Here is a 14,855-nt window from a genome sequence, read left to right on the forward strand (position 1 = left end):
TCCCTCGAAGACAGGCAATGTGCAATCACCAGTTTTGGTAAATGTCAACAGTTCAGCTTGGAGGGGAGAGGTTGCAGAAACAGAAACTGCATCAGAAATCATTTGCCCTCCTAACCCAATTGGAAAAAAGAAACTACCCTCCCTCATCTGTTAACCATGGTTCTGTAAAAGAATTCCAGTCTGACAGTGCTTAAACTCAATACAGATGGTTTAAAAAGCAATGAAAAAGGGCAGCTATGTTTACGGATGCCTTGAACACTCTGTTCTGCTGTGAAACAACTATCCTAAGTGGTGCCATTTGTCAAAAAGGGACTCTAATTAGCAGTATATATTCTCAGATATAGAAAGAAATGTAGGCTAATTTTATAAAGTAAAATACATTACAGGAATATTACAAGAAATTTAGAGTTATGACCAAATGTTTTAAGGGAAGAACTATATTTCATCTGCAATTCTGCCCTGAGAAACAACTGAGCAGTAATCACAGCATTATTTTGATTTTGAAGTCTTATGCCAATGAAGCACTTTTTTAAGTGACACTGAAGGTCTTTGAGCTAATGGGAGATAAATATCCATCTCAAAACAGCCATTTAGCTGTTGAAACATTATTCCTATTAAAATCAGTGGAAAGTGGAAGCCATTTTGATTATCACTACAAAATTGCTAATTTGATGCAGAGATGTAGAGGATTTCATCAAGTGCTAATGCTATAGGAATTTTAAAAGCATCTGTGTTGTTCCATTTACAAGATCATTCAGAATAAAACCAAAAGTCTTGTAGATGCATGTTTGCTAAAGACCCTATTTTTAACAATTTCATTAATGAACTTGTCTGTAAATTTTCAGAAAAAAAATCATTTAGGAGTCAAAGAATAAATACAGAACTGAGTAGAAAAGATGCCATTTATTCATTTATTCAGTTTGCACATAAGTAGAGATCTTCATTCAGCTGTGACATACAATTGATGCTCTACAATTAATGTACAATGTAAATAGTTTGTAAAGTGTTAATAAATTACTAAAACTGTTTGAGAATTTATTAATCAAATGTTACAGACTGTTACTGAGTCTGAGGATGTAACCTGCAAAAAAACTACTCATCTGAACTGAATGCGCTTGGGACAATGCACAGAATTTATTTCTCCTATGTATAACAAGCTTCTCACAGTTCCTAATCAACCCTTTATAAAGTTTTTCTGAAAGTAGCCTTAGTAGAACATGTACAGCACACTTCTGGTCATCTGTGGGACAAAGTGGGGAATAGCTTCAGGAGTCACCTGTAACTGAAAGGGTAAAAAAACCCTATGCATTCCCATCTTGTCTTTTACTAGTGTGGAATCACTAAGACCAAAAGCCTATCGATGCCTTAACACAAGCATGCAGAGAGAGATAAAAATAACTCCATGAGCCACCTCACAAACGTATGTATGTATCAGCTGCTGAAAATGGGATGCTGAGCATTACATTTTGCCTATAGACTTCAGATGCACAAAGCACCCTCAAAGTTCTCTCCTCTCTGTAGTGCTGAATGGCCATTATTGTTATTCATTTACCTTTTAGCTTCCATTGGTTTTTTTAAGTTGGTAAGGAAAAATCCTACTCCTCATTTTTTGATTTTTTTTTTTTTTTGTTTAACTCTTACATGTTACTGCTGGTCTTCATGTATGGCAAGAAAAGAAGAGGAAAAAATTCATACATGTTGCCACATAACATATTGACATGATAGTATATTCTCATACAATTGATGGCAGTATATAATTAGAAGCAAAATACTTGACCAATTAATTCTTCCATGCCATCAGACAGTACTGCACACCAGAACTGGGGCTGAAATGTGGCCTACACCTGATGTGTCTCTCCACTGTCACATCTCAACTGCCACAGCTTACAATTTCAACACCAAACAAATCAAAGCTCAAACTGGAAATGCAGACTGGAAATGCTGGAAACAAGAGCAAGTTTTGAAAAACTGTTACCAGTTTTTCCTCTTTGATCTGAGCTAAAGAATACCTGTGGCTTTGAAATTATAGCAAACCATAATAATAACTCATGACAACTACCAGAGGAGGGGAAAAGCCAGTGCACTTAGAATACAGACATCTGCCCTCTCTGAGTACACAGTGCTCCCACTGACCTTAGCAGGCATTAAAAAGCATGCAAAACAAAGTATGAAAAAATGGAAGAATAAGATAGCTGTGATATTATGCTGTTATTGCAAATGACTGTCTTTAACAGAAAAAAAAAGGAGAAGTGAAGCCATTGAAAATATTATGCACTGGTATATGGCTTCCTGCATATACTGTATCGAATATAACACACTGTGTTTAAGAATTCATAATGTCTCATTATTCTATGCACAAGACTACAGTTGCATATTACAACTAATGTTACAACAGAAGACATCTAAAAGAATTTACACACAGGTAAACACAGCCAGTAGCTATGTCTGCTTCCTAATAATTTGTGCGTAAATGTGTATAAAAATATTATATAAAAACATTATAGAGCAATTATATGAACATTCTCTGAGCAATTGAAGATGAAAGATTTTCTTTTTTTCTGAATGGCAGATCAGAAAGTCATTGCTGAGTGCAGTAAATATACGTGACACACAAAAGATCATCTATGAGATCCTCTGGAGAAAAAAAGCTAAGGAGAAACCATGGTGTAGTTCATTCTGAGTATGACTACATCAAACTAACCATATTCAATGAATTGACGTCACACTTCACTTTGTTCACTGAACTTGCTGTAATTCTAAATTGGAAGAGAGAGAAAAAATATTATTATAATATTTTCCTAGAATGCCATGTAAAATTAGCAGGTGAAACAGTACTAGCTTGCAAATGGCACCATTATAGAGACTATAAATCAAAAAGTTATTCTTGGTGAGGATGGACTGCAGAAAGCAACAGATCAGTCTCATCAACTTATCAACATAAAAATTAGAATTACATGACATTATCCTTGGTGGATGTAGATAAAAGCACTTTTGCATTTCCAAACGGCAGCAGAGATGAAAATGAACCACAAAGACTGCTTGCTTCTATCTTTCTCCTGGGGGAGGAAGCTGAAATGTAAATTGGAAAAATCACTTTCCACGAATCTCCAACTTCTTCCTTCTGTTCTTTTCTATCCTAAACCTATCTTATCTTATTCTAACCCCATCTTATCCTACCCTGCCATCTTTCTTTCATGTAAACCCTCGAAGTTCCTGCTGACTTCAGCACCTTAAAAAGGCACGGGAAGTGTACATAGACTCTGTTCATTACAGTGTGGTGCTGCTATTGCCTTCACGTTGTCTTTTTACTCTTGCCCATCTTCTCTTATCTTCAGGTGTTAAACATTAAAAAAAAAATTAAAAAATCCCCAAATCACATACTTTGGGTACTCTGAAGAGGCATCAGCAGCATATATACACTGTTCATAATTACATTCAAAATTTGAGGCTGCATGCAAGCCTTTCAGACTAATCCACTAAGCTGCTACTCAGAGTGTTGATTTGCCTAGCAGTTTTGGTAGAAACCTGGAATCAGTTCAGAATTGGGCTTCTGAGCTCTAATTCCACCTTTTCAATTTGAACATTTGTCCTGGTCTTTCTATGTCCCATTTTATGGAAATGGGAATACTAGTACATAATAACTTAGAAGAATGTTAGGAACATTAATTAATGTCTATAAAGAATGCAGACATTTGATAACATAACAATCACCCTAATTCATCTAACCAGACTCAGATAAAATATACAATAGTCATCCTCATTATTTTTGCCCCGCAGTTACTATTTAGTATTTTTTTTTGCAGGACCACAAAATGAAAAGTGTTGAAAAGCTCCCAAGAGAACATGTGTTTCTGGTCAATCCACTAGACTAACTGTGCCAATTCACCTTATCTGGATAAATCAATGGAAAGTGATTTTGTCCATAGGCAACTCTAATTTAATTAGTAAAATATGAAGTGGAGGGAAAAAAAAACAACAAAACCACAGACCATAATGAGTTTAATGTCCCTTGGAGAAGGCTCTGGGCCAAGCTCTAGCCATATTTGGAATATTAAATAAAACCATGGAAAAGCATGCTACTTGTAATGGATGCTCCATTACACTTGGTTTGTAATGGAAGAGGCTCACACAGTTTATGAGGAAAGCCTAAGTTTACAGCCTTTTAACAAGGAAAGCAAAAATTATTATTAAGTAAATACATGTTCAAGCAAATGCATGTTTAAGTCTCAAGCCTCAATTCCTGAGCTAAGTCTTCCTTCTTCCTCTCTCTCCTACCTCGTGCAGTTCCTCTCCTCTCTTTCCACCAGTGTCCACCAGCACACTACAGCACAGGGTAGAGACAACCTCATTAGCTAGAAAACAATGCGCTTGGGATCCAGAAGTGCAGTGCTGTGTGAAGTAGCTTTAAGCAACCCTATCTGAGGAGTGGAGTGTTGTTTCAGCAGTGTAGAGTTGGGTGTGAGTTAATTTGCCTCACCAATAAGCTATGTTAGGTTTTTCTAGATCACTTTACACTTTTCCAGTGGAGAACGCGCCTAGATTAATTCACTGCAACACAGTGCCCCTGGACATAGTGTGGAAGACCAAGAAGTTGTTTCTAAAGGAGAGAAGATGATAGGATATTCTCTACTGGTTGTAGAGAATAGACAAAAGCTTTCTGCACAAAATGTTCATTGGGTAACTAAGACTTCCCCAGATTTTAACAAATTGCATCAGCATCCAAGAAGCCCTCCAGACTTTACCTACCCCTGTTGTAAGTCTCACTCGGTGAATTTGAACGGCATTGATTGCTGAAGAAATAGATTCAAAGAAGACAGGATTTTCAGATTCAAGAGTTTCACCATACTGCATTGCTTTTATCAAGGAAGCTGCAATAAAGCAAACACAAGCACTGATAAGGTAATGAGTATATACAAGTCATTGTGTTAAAAAATTTGCTGTAAGCTGATACTTGCCTTTGCAGTGTGCTAGAAACACATCGATGTGTCTGTTTTTACAGTCCATGTAAATCTGTATGAAAATATGAAATTAAAAAAAAAAAAAGCTATTTAAAATACCAACAAAGAATAAAACAAACAAAAGGAACACATTCAAATCAGGCAGAGAGCGTGGAGTGCTGCTGTTGAAGCCATACTGCCAGCAGCCACCAGAGCGAGCCCTTCTATAATGCAAATACCACAAACCCAAACCAATATCCTCCCCCATTCTCAAAGTAGCTGAGAATTAAATCTGAATTTGATTAACAATTTTTCATTCTTTATTACAATTTTAGGGTGGCTTTTTTTCCAGCTCTCATTTTTCAGCAAGTTTTCCCATCTTCTCTCCATATGCTCACCTACCAGCTGACAAGAACATGAATCAGATCTAGAAAACTTTGAAATTTCCAGCAGTCTAGCAGAAAAGCACCATAACGATCACGGTACATTCTACAGTAAGTCGTTCTTTATTCTTTCTTTGAAAATGTTAAACTTCACAGAGACTCAATATCCAATAAGCTAGAAAGTTAAAAAAATGTGAAAATAAATCTAGACCAGGAGTAGGGCTTTTTTTTCTGGAAGATGAGGAACATCCAAAGCAGTTCCTACTAAATAATCCATGTACATTGGAACAATTCTGAGACAAGAGATTCAATGAGAACCACATAAGAATATGCTGTTTCTAAAAATAAACCAAAAGCCTCACTCAGTCTAAGATTCCCTCTAGCTCTAGCAGTAGTGATGGTATTTGTGGAGGAGTGTAATAACAAGGACGCAGAAAGTCTCTTCCTCCTCTGCCTAACTTAGTTTCAGACCAGTTTCTCACTCAGAGGCTGCACTCTCAACCTGCACATATCGCCTCATGGGCTTAGCTCTCACAAGTTTGTCAAACATTTCTTCAATATAGTTTGCATTTCTGAGTTCTGTAAGATCTTTTGGAAATAAGTTTCACAATTATTTTTTTAATTAGTGCTTTACTGAATGACCTGTATTTTGAAGGGAGACATAATAAAGAGTAATTTCCATTAAACTTATTTTTCCAATTTTCTTTTGAGTATATCCCGTCCTATACAGGTAGTTTTAATTTAACATTTTTAAGCAGGACTTACTTCGCTGCTTAGTCACTGCTGTAAATTGAGAGAATGGTTAGGATAAGAAAAGTCCTGGGCTGAGACCCAAGCTCAAATCTAATCTTCTATCCTACTCAGAAGAATTATATGAACCAAACCTTGCATACTGACTTAAATCTGTACCCATTATAAAACTATTAAATGCCGGACCCAACGGAAATGTGAGAAATAGCTTTGAACATAATTTTTCGTCCTCTATATAGAACTGTTCATTATGTGGTTACTGATTTTAATCTTCTGGGAGCTTTTTTGGAGCTCCTGCAATGCTGGAGGAACCGAGCCTGCTAGGTATGTAACCCACAGGGGAAAACATGGAGATCATTAAGACCTCTGTCTTAGCAGAAAGCAGGACACAGAGATAAAATCTCAGAATTTAAAGATGAAATTTTAAAGAAGTAAACCTGCACATGCCTCCACTGCAACTGACATAGCTACCATGACAGGGTCAAATATGACCTAAAACAACTTTAAAATTAAAAACAAAACAAAACAAAATCAAAACTGTTCACAAAGTCATCTTCATTGCATACAGGTACTTACATTTGCACCGAATGTCACCCAAAATCTTTATAATTATTTTTTTATAAATAATATGAACATAGTGCAGTTTAATACCACATCTGCACTCATCTTTTCCATGAGTGGCATGTTTATCCATGGGTATAACCAGGGTAACTAGTAGCTGGTCCCAATAACTTGTATGTGTAATTATATTTCTATGTAGAAAATTTGTCTGATGTCATGAATACCTCAAGCAGCACTGAGACTCCTGTGTAGTCAAAGAATTGCAGTCCACTGCAGTCTAATATCAAAACAGGTTGCTCAATGTGACATGACTGCAATGACTCACCTAGATATTTGATAAATGAAAAACTTTAATTAAATGGGAGAATAGTCAAGAAATGCATATAAAAATAATGATAGTTCAACAAAATAATTCCAGACTACCACAATAAAAATATTACTATTATGTACTGAGGTATCAGTCAAGCAATGGCACATTTTAGAAGTACAAATGAAGGAGCAATGAGATGAAGTGATGACAGGCAGAACATACTATTAGTGAGATGTTCTAAACAAGAACACTCTTGCAAGAATTGAAGAACTGTGTCTTCAGACATGAAATTCTAAATGACCCAGGATAATATCTTGGCTTGTTTGGAAAAGTTTATGTGAAATACACAGATAATATATTCATTTCTACGGTACCTAAATGCCTGCCTACGTATTAACTAACATTCTCCTATAAGGAAGAAAAACATGTGGCGTGGAATGTTCCATTTTCCTAAAGGTTTACTGTGCTGGGTTTTGTTTGGTCAGGTTTCTTTATACTACCATGTATTGATGCTGGAGAAATAACATATTGGTAAGATTTGCAAAGATCTTATACTCATTCTGCAACCTCAGGCCAACTTGTACTTAAATTAAGGATACTCCGTACTAAATGTGTCCTAAACTAGGACATAGATAATTGATTCCTGGCTTTCATAAAGTGAAAACTAGAAAATAACGCACATTTTATTTACATTGCTTTGTGCACAAATTTTAGCTATCGTAATGCACAAAAGTTAAAAAGTAAAGATGAAGGAAAGGAATTCTGAATGCAAAGATGGGTTAAGCTAAATAGTTTTGACAGAGCAAAGGAAGAGACTTGGAATTTCCCCGTTATGTAGTGTTATAATAGTGCTAATTAATTTCTGACAGTAGCCTGAGAGATAAAGGACTTGGACCTTCAGAGTTTTACTGTCTTTGTACTGTCCAATGTGCATTAATAGATACATTTCAAACTAAAATACAGAATTTCAAAGGAAATCTCCTGCCTGATATTACCGTGATGGAAACCCAGAAAGGATTTATGAGAGCTGCTAGGCTGCTTGCAGTAATCTTTTCTACACACCACCTCAGTCTCTGAAAGAAAAGAATTTGGTCTTTCTTCCCGTTACTTACTCATGATACCTTCCCACCCAGCTGGCATCCTGCACTGCGGTAGAGGCTGCCTTGATTAGGAATGGGAATCTGAATGGTCTGTACCTACTCCCTCTCTGAACTAGTGGCAACGGCGGCAGCAGCTGTTTAATGTGGTGCTGATGCAGACCAATGGAAAATTGGTACTTCCCAAAGGGAGAAAGGAAAGATTTTGACAAAGATGTACATTGCTGTGACTTCCAGTTCAACTGCTGTAAGATTTAAGGATTACATCTTTCTGTTCCTCTCCTTCCTAAAAATTTAAGCCCCATATTTTGCTTTCCTTTTTATAGGGATTTTTCTTTTTTCTCTCTGTATTTTTTTTTTTTAAAGCTCCCATGAAGTATCACCATGGATCGGTTAGTACAAGGAAAACCAGAACATTTAAGTCTTTAACTCAGGACTTAAGCAATGAAAAAAGAAGCTTTTTGTTGTCTGTCACTCCAGTAACATGAGAAATCAGTTCATCCAAAAAGAGACTGACCTATATACTGCTCAGACCTTTGAAGAATCTCCTCATATATCAAGTGCTTTGCACTCTTCTAGTATTTTACAGTGTAGACCTTTATAGTCTTCAGTAGCCATTACCATTGTGTTGCCATGTGTTACAGCAAAACGTTCTAGCATCCCCAAGTAAACTAAACACTGTGCTTTCATAAAAATGTCACGAGTCTAGTTAATAAATGTAAACAATGTTCAGACAATATGCCTCAAATCAGATTCTTTACTGTGTCTTTAATGCTTCTAAGTGTTTTAAATAAACACATCATTTTAATTCCATCCATAATGAAGTCATCTGTACAAAGTACCTTCTGCAAAAGGTTGCTGAAGCTGTCCCCTAGGAGTGTATGTGCTCTGGCTCTCTTTGATTGGGAAGAGTGGAATTATCCAGCTTAATCCTTAATTGATAGCAAAATCTTAGTTTTTTCTTTATTCTCTCCTCTACTGATGCACACTGGTGCCCACAGTGTCACTGATTATTCAGTTGTTGTTTTCTGAAATTTTCTCCGAAGTGGCATTAAAAATCACAGAGATTTAACGTTACTCTAATCTTACCCTATTTTTACTTTTGCATACTAATATTCTAGTCCCACAGTCAATGCAAAAAAAACCAAGACCAGAGCATAGCAAAACAGCCTCTTAGGTGTTTGTCTAAAGACCGGTGTAGGCAATAGCGTGGGAAGTGCCCCCACCACTATGTCTCTGTCTCAGGATGCACATAGTGATTCCTGTGAAATGAACACAGACTCTTGCAGAAAAGGCATTTCAATGGGTTTCTTGCTTTTGAAATCTTAAAAAGTCAATCAAGAACAGAATAAAAATAAGACCTGCTAGATCAAGGTTAACAAAGTTTAACACTATTTAGCAATCACGCTACATTGAATATTTGGCCTAACTGAAAATATTAATCTCCAGACATTACCTAGAAATAAATAGAAAAGCACAGAAGTATTTTGCACACTTGCATCCATCTTGGTGTTAATATAATTTATAGATAAAAAACTCACCATGGCAACTTCCATTGGAAAATGAACAGAGCAATGTGTTCTGCTCACACTGAAATAAAAGTAACAAACTATTAATTTACCAAGGAAAACTAGTCCAATGTATATAAGCAGAGAAAATCAATGCAATGCATAACGTAACAATTTTGTTTCTCAACATCAAAGTTAAATCCTTCTCTCCAAAATCATATCACATGCAACAGACTACTGGATATATAATATTTGCTCTTGGTATTTTTCTAAAGTTATACCAAACTGATAATTCACTTTTCTTTTTAGATGATTCAACATCTGTCATGCCCGAGTATGCTAGAAAGCTAATTATAGACATAATGCTTTGGGGGCAGCAGAGCTTGGTTAGAAAGTGGTCAAAAGATGGGAAAGATGTTCTTGAAAAGATAAATTCTAGTTAGTGATTTTATAAGATTAACTTTTTCTTTCTTTTTTACTTCCTGCAATTACATCTGCTATCCCAATATTTTAGTAAGAACATTTTTTACTTATAAATTTATTGAACAATTACCTTTAACCAGAGAAATCTTTTACAGTTATTTCAATATGAATGATAAGTTCTCACTATAAATATGAGTTAAAACCAGAAATACAGCACAGGTACGAAAAACAACATTTGTTTTTCTGTAGCAATTTTTTTTCACTCCCATTATGCGCTACAGAAAGATCTTCCTTCCACATAAAAAAAACAACAACATAGTAACTCAGGATACTGCCAAGTATCTTACAGAAGAGACAAAGGATAAAATCTCTCTCCTAAGTAACTTATAAATTAACTTATTAAATTAACTTATTACACTTATGAAATTAACTCAAAAATTAATTCCATGCAAATTTTAAGTAATGTCTCTCTGTTTGGGGTTTTGTTACCATACTAATCTGAATCAGTTAGCCTTGCAGAACCAAGGAAATAAAGTAGCATAATTTCTTAGCTGAATTTCTGAACAATGAGGCAAAGCCACCCATCAAAGCAGGTATGGGCACCACAGCTCTTTGCCTGGAGAAAGCAGAGATGGTAGGTACACCATGCTGAACACTGCCTTTTAACAACTCATCTAAGAAATTTTCATGATTTTTCTCCGCTCAATTTGCCAAACTGGATGAAATACCGCAGTAAGTGCTGTATGGTATTGGAATGTCTTCATTGTAATGATAGAAAAATAGTTGGAGATTTTTTTTTACCCTCTTAGAAAGTGTTGTAGGAAGTTGCAGTAGTCATATATGGATGAAATTGAAAAATACTGTACTTACAGAGATTTTTGCCAAAATTGAGTTACATGCAATTTGTGTACTGTTTATTTTTGCAATATAATGAGTGCACAAAATGAAACACTTCCTTTGAGAAGAACTTTAGCCAGTTTGTACCTTCTTCCTAATTCTCCTGAAATTATTTATAGTTAAGAACAGAAATGAGGTGTCTATCTGTCATACACTCACCTCCAGCAAAAAAAAAAAAAAAAAGAAAATCATATTTTATTCAAGTAGATTCGTAGTTACTCATTGTCTTTTTAAAATAACAACCTTATATTAGCTGAGGTTATGTAAGTTCTGCCAGAAATTTGGAAGACTTCTGGATCGGTGCTTTTCTGTGTCTTACAGGAAAATATGCAGAAATAGTAGATATACGCTTTTCAAGTGGTAATAAGAAAAATAATCTGTATTGGATCTGATTAAGATAAGGATTAACTTTATTCTGTTCTAAATTAATAATTTGCAATATTACCTTCTTATATCCATTTCAGTATCTGGTTGCATTCTTTAAGAAATGCAAGGAAAGCAATCATGACCTTCAATGCTGTTCCCATGATTACCGCAGCATATAGCACATCCTACCTTGTTTACATCTTCACATCCCTGGCTGCTCGTGCTATCCTTTTCAATTATCTTTATCAGGTCAGCATGAAATTTCCTGGCATTCAGAAAGACTAATGGGTTGTTGACTGAAACTATCTTTACCTGTTTTAATGATTCCTACGAAAAGAAATAAACATAATGTTGAAAAGATTATCTTACTTTTGGAGACTAAAACCCAAAAAAATTTATTTAAAAATCCTGAAAATTGCTGTAAATCAAAATAGAGGGAGCTTTGTATTGTGAGAATGACATAACACATAACTGCCTTGATCAGTCTTCACACACAACTGAGGTATAAAAGGAAATATAAGTTACCTATAGGGAAAATTATCCTTAATTCATGCTAGCATGAAAGAAAAATCATATTTGTTATGATGCATAATACTAAGAGGAATTTTCTGGCAAATAGTAGTAGCACTGTTTCAGTTGGCATGATCCAACAGGCAAGGCAAGTTTGGCAGACAGGGAACATAATTTATCAGACAAATACATGTATTGGAAAAAGTACACAACATTTTGGGGCAAACACTGCAGGTGGTTTGGGGAACAACAAAAATTGTTGTTCATCTAGGCCATCTGAAGACTTTATTACAACAGGGACGTTTCTCCATGGAAATGCTTAGGCCAAGCTTGAACAACATATTTAAAACCTTGCCAGTACATATCTACAACCAATACAATAAAAATATCTAAGAATCACAGAATCACAGAATCACAAGGTTGGAAAGGACCCATTGGATCATCGAGTCCAACCATTCCTAACACTCCCTAAACCATGTCCCCAAGCACTTCATCCACCCGTTCCTTAAACACCTCCAGGGAAGGCGACTCGACCACCTCCCTGGGCAGCCTGTAAGAACTATCACCCATATTTTCTACTACTTGACAAACGTGTGACTAGAGAATCTAAAATAGCCACAATAACACAGAAGCTCCAGTTGCCAAAAAGAAAAGGATTCATTTGCCTTTCATGCATGTCTTTTATGGAAGCTGGGGATCTCTAGGTTACATATGTGCAGTTCAGTGTGTTCTCCTTCTAGTTCAGAGGAAAAGAGAATCCTTGAATGTACCTCCCGAAAATTGCACAGCAATGATTTCTATTAGGTATTTTCACAGGCAAAACATGGTATTACCAAGTGTCACCTACAACAGTCTCATAAAAAACTTTGGAAGAATGAAAACTGCACAAGAGACACTATTCTGCTAATTTAATGGACAAACACTTCAGCTGACAACACCTCAGCAGGTCAGCAGCAGATCATGAGAACAGATCAACATTCTGATTCAGATTCTGAGTTCTCCGAAAGGATTGGATTTGAGTCCATGAATGTGCTATACATAATAAAGTATTCTATCACTAGCTGTAAAAAGGGGTCTGGATACAGAAAATATCTGTTTACTACTGAAATAAAACGTCTGATTATGTGAGTATCAGATCTACTAGTGACAATGCACTACAGGATGTAAAAAAACAAGAATCCACAAGAGAATGCAGGTTCAAAAAGCTCTTATTTTCTAACAAAACAAGGTCCCACTCAAACACAAGTAAGTGAAGCTCACACGTGGACTGTTTTTCAAGTAGTTCTAAAAAGCGTAGGATTGCATTGAAGATATGCAACTTCCCAACAGACTTTCAATTAAAACAGGAATGGAAGTCTCCACCATAAACCATACAAACTGCTTCCTTATTGTAGCCTACTATTCAGACTTCTGGGAACCAGACGATTTCTCAGACACCACCACAGCCACCATCATACAAACTAGGAAACATTTCAAAGGTCCAAAACTGAGAAAATGAACCCCAGGAACTTTATACAGGGTCTTTGCACAATTTACCTATGAATGTGATTGTGGTAAATATCCATCATCAACATACCTTGATCAGTCAAGTTGCAAAGCCTAACTGGCAATTAAAATAGCTAAGACTATATGAAACAAATCTCTAAAATAAGAGCTAAACAGAGAGCAATAAGTGCTCAAATGTGTAAATACTGAGACAGCCCATAGATTCCCATAAAATCAATGCTATACACAGCTTGTTGTGGAGACATGGGCACTTTGGTGCCATACCAGAACTGGCAATGTGGTAGATGCAAATTAAGAAAAAGGAAGACTGATGTGCAAGATCAAAGCTTATAATGATCAAGAAGCTAATAATTTTCCAAAATACAAGATGGGAAATTCGAAAGGCTCAAATTGTAAGGCCAAGTCAAGCAGATAGTAGACTGAGGTATAAACTTTTGTCCAGGATCAGTAAGGACAACTGTGACAAATTTGGCTCAGTTATTCCTTCCTTTGGTTTGGTTATAGCTTCTTTCTCGGTGATAACTGTTTTGAGAAAAATGGACTTCCTCTTTGTTGTGTTCTTGCTAAGAAAGAAAGAAATGGTGGTCTATTCCTGCTGTCCCTTAGAAAGATATTGGCAATTTCCCCATGCAGTCTGAACAGCTTCAGTAAGAGTTCAGTGAATGCCTGTGAAGCAATGTGTTTCACATAAGTTTCTAAATACCCTCTTGATTTTTTCCATATTAAAGTGTCTTTTCTTCTATTGATTAAATAGCCCCCATAAATTCACAAACCTTAATGGAAGGGTAGGTCATTAAGCTTGCATTTTTCCATGTTTAGTAGTCTTCTTGTTTATGTCTAAGCTGTTATTTACCAGAGGAACTTGGATCAGTCTAACATTCATATATTAAAAATTGCCCTAAATGCCTGCTGCAACTCAGTGACTCTACATTCAATTAAAAACATTTTTCTAACTCTTAAAAATATTTTCCTCCCTCGTTTTTTGTAATAAGCTCTTGAGTAATTTTCTTTCTTAACAAAATGTTATTTTCCCCACTGTCTGCAGACACTGGTTTGTTATTACATGGTTACTGGCATTAATCTTAACGTTTAAGGAAAAAAAGAGCAGGGGAGTGGTTAACTTTAAAAAAAAGACTCACAGGGATTTAGTCAAAATATTTTCTGTACTGATACAAAAAATAAGCAAATCAAATTTTCTTTACCCATCTCTGACAAAGTTACTCCAACATTTTTCTTAAGAATGAAAAGTGATATAATAATTGACAGCCAGGTTAACCTAAACAATAGTGTTTTTAATTCACACTTCAGAATCCTCATTCTCATGTACCTTACACATTCCAACATTGTTCAGATTGCCAAAGTAGGAACCCCCTGATCCAAGTTCAGATTTTGAGCCCAAGATAACTCTGATGGAAAACATTTGCCAGAAAAAATAAATTCTTTAGAGGAGAACTTTTTAACGGTGAGGTAATAACTGCTGAGCCTGTTGCTTACTGGTATTAAGACCCTTCACAAGCATTAGGAAAGGAAAGATGACATATAAACTGCCATGGCACAGAAGGCAGGATATCCTAGTGATGGGACTCCATGCTGAAAACACACATGGT

At 35.9% G+C, this 14,855-nt stretch overlaps 1 protein-coding gene across 1 annotated transcript in view; it reads right to left on the reverse strand.

Annotated features, from left to right (window-relative positions):
• Positions 1-904: 904 nt before the first annotated feature.
• The window catches only part of SLC26A7 (solute carrier family 26 member 7), a 62,355-nt gene continuing 48,404 nt past the window's right edge, over positions 905-14,855 (reverse strand). Inside the window, exons 13-18 of the mRNA XM_054060698.1 lie at positions 11,422-11,559; positions 9,580-9,628; positions 6,856-6,956; positions 4,956-5,010; positions 4,747-4,868; positions 905-2,756 (exon numbers count right to left, since the gene is read on the reverse strand). Of these exons, the coding sequence (XP_053916673.1) occupies positions 2,721-2,756; positions 4,747-4,868; positions 4,956-5,010; positions 6,856-6,956; positions 9,580-9,628; positions 11,422-11,559 (501 nt within the window). The 3' untranslated portion in view covers positions 905-2,720. The remainder of the gene's footprint in view (positions 2,757-4,746; positions 4,869-4,955; positions 5,011-6,855; positions 6,957-9,579; positions 9,629-11,421; positions 11,560-14,855) is intronic.

This window comes from Cuculus canorus, chromosome 2, assembly GCF_017976375.1.
Source record: "Cuculus canorus isolate bCucCan1 chromosome 2, bCucCan1.pri, whole genome shotgun sequence".
Classification (NCBI taxonomy): Eukaryota; Metazoa; Chordata; class Aves; order Cuculiformes; family Cuculidae; genus Cuculus; species Cuculus canorus.